This window comes from Kogia breviceps, chromosome 5, assembly GCF_026419965.1.
Source record: "Kogia breviceps isolate mKogBre1 chromosome 5, mKogBre1 haplotype 1, whole genome shotgun sequence".
NCBI classification, from domain to species: Eukaryota; Metazoa; Chordata; class Mammalia; order Artiodactyla; family Physeteridae; genus Kogia; species Kogia breviceps.
This window is the reverse complement of record NC_081314.1, coordinates 135,535,022-135,542,750: the sequence shown is the minus strand read 5'-3', so window position 1 is coordinate 135,542,750 and position 7,729 is coordinate 135,535,022. Positions and strand designations below refer to the sequence as shown.

At 36.4% G+C, this 7,729-nt stretch overlaps 1 protein-coding gene across 1 annotated transcript; it reads left to right on the top strand.

Annotated features, from left to right (window-relative positions):
* Positions 1–2,932: 2,932 nt before the first annotated feature.
* Positions 2,933–3,487, top strand: LOC131757216 (keratin-associated protein 13-1-like). Its single transcript, XM_059064504.1, has one exon. It carries the CDS (start codon positions 2,984–2,986, stop codon positions 3,485–3,487), a length of 504 nt encoding a protein of 167 aa, XP_058920487.1. The 5' UTR covers positions 2,933–2,983.
* The last annotated feature ends 4,242 nt before the right edge of the window (positions 3,488–7,729 follow it).

The following is a 7,729-nucleotide window of genomic DNA, read 5'->3' as shown; positions in this document are numbered from 1 at the left end:
CCAGGTTTTTAAAATATATATGAAATATCTATTACTCTAATAATATAGCAGGAAAATGAGAAAATAAGACTGGAACAAAACAGAACAGCAGAAAATAGAATCTGAAATACAAAATCCATATAATGGACATGTCAAAATCAGACATTAAAATACCTACGTAAAGAATTTAACAATAGGAAATAGGAAAATACTATTATCAAGTAATAGTTATGTCTAAAGAATTAAAGATAAGATTGAAGATTTTGGCAGAAAACTGAAAACTAAACAACAGAAACTAATTGAAATTTTTAGAAATTTACAAAATAATAACTGATTTGGAAAACCTAATTTATATGTTTTATCAGGGGATTAAACATTGCTGAATAGACAATTAGTGAATTAAAAGTTGGAATAGAAGGAAATTCCCAAACTAAAGCATAAAAAGACAAAAAGATTGAAAATAGAGAAAAGACTGTAAGAGGTATATATAACATAGTTTATTAGTGTATTTTGCTTATAATTAGAATCTCAGGGAAAAAAGGAAATAAGAATGGGACAGAAAAAATATCTGAAGAGACTATAGTAATGAGGAAAATAAGAAGAGCTGGCCTAAGGTTGAGATGGTTGAAAGATGGGCTTTAGCAAACGTTACCCAGAGACAGCCTGCAACAAATACTCCAAAGCGAAACTTCCAAACTGTTTTCTTTAATTATTAAATAACTGAAATAATTTTATTTGTTAACCTGGGTTGTCATGTACAAGACAGAATGTCCAGTCTGAATGTTTTACTACCCACCAGCCAATTAGTTTAATTCCAAAAATGTGTAAACAAGATTCAACATACTAAGATTACCTGCATTTTTGCCTCACCAGAATCTACCCTTTGTATTTTAAATCTTATCTTGCCTTTGCTTCTTTAAGACAAAGTTTAATGACTGTCTCCCTTACATTTAAAGGAAGTATTTAGAATGTTTAACATGCAAAACAGAGAAGTGCATCTGGGAATTCTTTGACACACTGATCAAGGAACCATCACAAATTTCAGATACAACAAATACAAAGAAAAAGATGGCTCAGGCTGTCACACCAAAAAAAAAAAAGACAATCTACAAAGAGAAATATACAAATCCACAATCACAACTAAAAATTTAACACTCTTTTTTCACTTCTGATAGAAACAGATGACAGACAAAGAAACAATAAGGGCATAGAAAATATTAACGACATGATTAGCAAATATGGCCTAAGTAACATGCATAAAACATTGCGGTCAAAACTTCAGAATATCAGTTATGTTCAAGTGCCCACAAAGCATTTACCAAAATAGATCATATGCTGATCATAGTAGTGTGGTATAAGCTAAGAAGCAATAGCAACTAGAACAACAGAATTAACTAGTAAATCCTCATATATTTGGAAACTAAGCATTATGCTTGTAAACCATCCATCCTCAAAGAAGAAAGCACAATAAAATATCAAAATTAAACTGTGTTTAGTAGGAAAGTTATAGCCTTAAATGCATACATTTTAGAAGAATGGCTGAAAATCACTGAATCCATATCCACACTAAGGAGTGAAAATTGGAAAGTACATTAATCCCAGATTAAGCAAAAGAGTGAAATAACAAAAGGGCAGAATTTACCGTTAAAAAAATAAGGAAATGGAAAATCAGTAACACCAGATAGATTCTTGGCAACAAATCCGTAAGGCCTGGAAGAGACATAATTGGGCTGGCAAAGTCACTCCATAACTTACTGTGTTAGTACAGGTCATTCACGAAGCAGACACCAAGATGGAATTAAAGGTACAAGGATTTTATTGGGAAATGTCTGTGGGAGAAAAGAGTTGGGGGAGGGAGTGAAGAAAGCTAGGAGATGTCAGACTTCCATGCGAGTCTGACCAGAGTGAAGAAGAGAGGGAAGGACATGCCCCAGGTAGCCATAGATTAAAGCTAGTTCCTCAAGGTCATTGGAGAATCCTCAGTTGTTGGCCATCAGAGGATTCCATGTGTCTCTGCTATGCTCAGTCATTGCCTTGGAGCAGCCCCATGGAAAGAAAGGCTTCCATGCCAATGAAGTATTAGATTTCAGACCATAGCATGGGGGGCCCTTGGTCAATCAAGCCTCCTGCAGATGAAGATCTGAGAAGTAAATTCTCAGGGCTGCTACACATACAGATGAGAATCTGTTAAGACTACAGATCTCATATCAGATACACTGAATATAAAACTCAATTTTTCCTTCCCTCATCTCAATATTTCTTAGCTCTTTGATTCTCTTCAAAAGGGTCCAAACTGGCCTGCACTTGTGACTCTGTCTTGGTTCTGTCCCTCACTGTCACTATGTCTCCAAATAATTGTCCAGGTTTCTCTCTGGTTGTAGCCATCAGTGATATTCAATTTGTCCTGGATGACATTTTTTTCTCTCCATTGTATCTGAGACACATGTGTCATAGAATGTAATAGATGTGCACTAATTTTGGAGAATGAGAAAACATAGGGACAAGTAAGGTCAGTATTTAGTAGATTCCTCCTTCAAGCCAAAGTTGCACCTCTGATCCGTTGACAAAGGAGATATAATTTTATCTTACTTAAGCACCACTTGAGCAAAGTGTTTTCTCATCATTGCCAGACACAAAACATCCAAGGATTATGACAAGAGAAAAAGGAAAATGATGCTTATCTCACCATTTCCTGACTATGATGGGATAAGCATTAGTGTGAAACAGTCATAGGATTTCTGACATAGTGTAGTTCATTGGCTTTGGCTATAACACCAAAATTATAGCACTCATAAATACAATATGGGGAAAACAATTCCAACTGCAATTACAGAGAAGATTACTGAGTTACCTGTAAATGAGGGAGCACAAATATGTAAAAAATGACCCTGTAGTTTACCACACCTACTGCTGAGAGTATATATATACACACCTGTCCAGAAGGTTAAATTCAAACTCAGAATCTTCTCCCTGTAACTCAACTGAGCTCATACCTCCTGTCGACATGTCCTACAACGGCTGCCCTGGAAACTTCACCTCCTGCTCACTTGGAGGCTATCTGCACCACTCAGGCTCCTTCCAGCCCAGCAACCTGGTCTACAGCACTGACCTCTTCTCTCCTAGCACCTGCCTGCTGGGCTCCTCTCTATTACGTGGCTGTCAGGAGACCTGCTATGAGCCCATCAGGTGCCAGACATCTCGTGTGGTGTCCTCTCCCTTCCAGACATGCTGCTACCACCCAAGGACCTCCAGGCTCTGCAGTTCCCGCTGGACAACTTATGCTGGGTGTCTGGGCTTTAAGTCCAGCAGCTGCCTCTCCCTGAGATCTGGATACAGAAACTGCTACTCAAAGGGCTTTGGATCCCATGGCTTCAGACCCCTGGGTTATGGAGTCTGTGGCTTCCCTTCCCTGGGCTGTGGATCCAGATTCTGGCACCCAACCAACTTTCCTTCCAGGAGTTTCCGTTCATCTCATTACTGGCCAATCTGTAGATCTGGCTTCTACTGATTAATTTGTAGAAGAGCCAAATCCATTAAGAAATTTAGATTCTGTACTCTGATTATGTATTATCTTAATTTCCTCCATTGAAAAGTATTCTGATGTTCCCCAATCACCCGCAACTCTACCTCTCCAGCCCTCGAACACTGGGTGGTAGATTAACTCTGTCAAGCTACAAAATTAAGGAGAAATTCAAATTGAATTGTTGGTAGAATTTATGGTTTTGTACTTCTCCCAAAGATAGATGGAAAGTCAAATAATTTGATTTTAATAAACTCTTTATTCTGCTATCCAAATATGCTGTGACTATTGTTATTTACTAGTAATGTGTCAGCTAGGATTTGTATTGTCGTTGCTTCTGTTAATGGGCTTTGGTAAGCTCAGATCTGGGGGACTATGCACTAATTTTGTTTTATTTTATTTTTTTTCTGTACTTGGGCCTCTCACTGTTGTGGCCTCTCCCATTGCGGAGCACAGGCTCCAGATGCGCAGGCTCAGCGGCCATGGCTCACGGGCCCAGCCGCTCCGCGGCATGTGGGATCTTCCCGGACCAGGGCACGAACCCGTGTCCCCTGCATTGGCAGGCGGATTCTCAACCACTGCGCCACCAGGGAAGCCCTATGCACTAATTTTGATTAGGCTTAGATATTTTTCTTTTTTTAAGCAAGAGTTTTCCCCGGATGCCCACAGTTTCTTGGTACAGACTTTCCCTGAAAGAAAATCCAAGTGATTTGAATATCTTTATTCACACAATAAACATGGACCATGCATCTCTAAAGATATTATGTACGAGAATGGTTTTAAGAGTGTCGGAATAAAATTTAGACTTCTATGATGAGGCACGTGCATAAAGGGTATTAAAACGGAAGACTAGTGTGTGGGTGTACATTTTCAGACTAGGAGCACCTCTGAGCTTTAGATAATCACAGTGGTGGAAATTTTCTCATCTTTTAAATTGACTAAATCCCTGTACCCCAGTTACTATTTTCAGTCTGCTCTAATTATCACCATTTGTATAAGAAGGCAGGCAGCAAACTTAGATGGGAAGGAACTAGGCTTAGCAGGTGTGAGGTTGCACCTGGGTTCCTAGTCAACGTAGCAACTGAATCTAACTGCAAACAAGAAAGCTTTAATATTATCAAAAATGAATGTTTCAATTGTATATTGAAATAAAATTGGATATTCTTTACTTTATGCCATTCTTCTGACATCCAAGTGTTACACAAAGTAACAAAATGACATAGCATAATAATAACTGGAAACTTAATATCCATATAAAACAAGTAATGTTCAATTATTTTTCCTATCTTTATTTTATAAGATTCTCAAACATCCCTGAAATTAGAAAATGGGTTGCAGGGTATGAGAGGCTTAGCAAAATCTAGCCTTATAAATATTTCTCAGTCTTCTCATCACATTCTCTTTACTTCTTCCTTTACTACCAACATGATAAAATATAAAACATACAGGAGTTAAATAGAATTTTACAAGATACACAGCAAGTTATAGTAGAGTGACGAAGTAGAGTGACTTTATTCCATCCAACTGTATCATTCTCTCTTTTCTCTTCCCTCATGTGCTCCTTCTCTTCCTCATCTTCTTATCCCTCTTCCCTCTCCTCCCCCACGTTTAGGAAATAGTTATGGTGACTGTATAGTTAGAAGGAAAAAAATAAAGGAATAATGAAAAGAAATTAGGAAAAAATTCGTCAGCCACTGCATTATAAAAATTTAAATGATAAACAGTAAACACCTCTGTAAACTGTCCTGCTCATGAATCTTAATGATTCAAGTTCATCTCATGTGCATAATCTCCAACCAAAGAAATAATCAAATTTTAAACTTCAAAACATAAGCAACTGCAGAAGACTCATGGGGAACAACTGAAGTTTTTGGCCAAGCTGATGCCTCATCTATTAATGTCTCTCAATTTGAGATGCAGGAGTGGAAAGTTTTCTGACTTTAGGAATATACTAATATCTTCGTTTTTAAATTATTGCTATAACAAATTATATCAAATAAGCCATATATATATATACATATATATACATATACACATAATAGCTTAAACAACAATTTATTATAATTCTGTAGGAAAAAATTCAGGCAGTCTCACTGGACTAATATGGTGCTGGAGGGACTACATTTCTTTCCAGAGGATCTAGGGGGAAAACCTGTTTACTTACTTGTTGTTGTTGTTTTCTAGAGACCATCCGAATTCCTTAGCCAATGTCCCACTTCCTCCATCTTCAAAGCCATCACTGGTGGGTCAAATCTTTCTTACAATGTATGACTCTGCTCCACTCTTCTGCCTCTCTCTTCCATTTTCAAGGATGCTTATAATCGTGTTGGGTCCACCTGGCAGTTTCTATTTTAACATCAACTGGTTAGCAACTGTAATTACATCTGCTACTTTCATTACCTTTGTCACATAACATAACATATTCAAAATGTATATAAAAAACTTTAAGGGGCCATTATTCTCCCTACCAAAACTAGTAAACAAGCAAATGTATAAAAACAACTCAAAGATTTATTAAGTGTAACTAGCAGTTTAATGAAGTGATCACAAACAAACACTAAACTTCAATGGTGGAGACAATGAATTTATAATACTATAATTATGTCTGAAATTAAATAAAATATCCCTTTTCAGGTAGATAGTTAAAATAAGAAAACTGTATTATTTTTACAACAAGAAACACAACTCCTGAACTGATGTCTTGCCTTCATCACTCAGAAAACTGCATCTTCCTCTCTCCCAAGTCTCTGGCACATTATATATTTCCCAGAGTAAAGATTTTATTCTTTCTCTATTTCATCAATTAATTATAGTATAGTGAATAATACAGTGGTCATCCAGATTTCATTAACTTAATCCCACTCTGCACAACTAAGAGGACACCATCTGACACTTATCTGGCTTCTAGCTTCCGAATTCCTCCTGCTACATGCTTCCACAGATGCATAACACCATGGACTGTGAACCCAGGGGTTTGAGTCCCAAGCTGCTGCCCACACAACTAAATTTCCAGAAGCTGCTGATTATCTGTCTATCAGATATCTGTCTATCAACTGCTTCCAGTTCTGATTTCCAAGAATAAATATACCTAGTTTCCCAGGAAATTCTCTCATGAATCGTTTCTAGGCACTTGATATAACAATTTCTATTTATCAATGTTTATCTCATTAGTAATCACAGAGAACAGCTTTATCCTTCCCAACTCCCTGTACCCATGATTTTTGGTTTTTTGTTTTTTTAATTAGTCACACCTCAGAACACATTGTCAAACATTTTGCCAGGATTACTATTTTCACAATATTTTCATTAAACCTCTGCCATGAGCCAAAATCTCTGCTATGGAAATATATTGTTGAATATATCTTTTAAAATAAAATTGTTTTGTGTATTACTCCATAATGAAAAATAGAGTAAGAAAATATGTGCTCTTTGTTCTAACAGGTCTGAAAGTCTAACAGAGAAAACAAATATAAAATAATGAGCTGTGAATGAGTCCTTGATGCTACAATAACATACATTAAGGGAACCTCGTCTAGTCTTAGAAGTCAAGAAAAGATTCCCAGAGGAACTGCATTTGAAACAGGTCTAAGGGATAAGTAGGGCATAGATAGGTGGGGCTTGCAGAAGTGTTTTTAGGACCAAAGTCTTGAGATGTGCATTATAAAACTGAAAGCCATTTTTGTCTGGTCATTGAGGGGAAAGGAAGGAATGACTTGAAATTAGACCAGAAAGATTTTGGGGCCATTTTCCCCAGGTCTTTAGTGCTAATTCAGCATTGCACTTTCTTCTAAAAGCAACAAGAGCTGTTGAATGGTTTTAAGCAGAGGTATAAGATTATTGCACAACACATTTTTCCCTTTTTTTTTTTTTTTTAGTTCTTTAAATGTATCCAGTGATTTTAATAACATTTGTTGAAAATACATTTTTCTGCATTTGAATTGATCTGGCATCTTTGTAAAAAGAAATCGACAGTATACTTGTGAATTTATTTCAGAATTCTATTCTGTTCCCCCGAATAATCACCTATACTTTTTGTGGTACCATAATATCTTAATATATCTTTATATTAAGTCCTGGAATGAGATAATAAAACACTTCCACATTTAATTCTCTTTTTAAAGATTATTTTGCCTATCCCTGATCCCATATAAATTTTAGAATCAGTTTTTCCAATTTCTATTAAAATGCCTGCCGGCATTTTTGTTCAGAATATATTGAATCAAAATGTAA

Coding starts and splice junctions, on each gene's coding strand:
- LOC131757216 (XM_059064504.1), top strand. CDS start 2,984: ATGTCCTACAACGGCTGCCCTGGAAACTTCACCTCCTGCTCACTTGGA.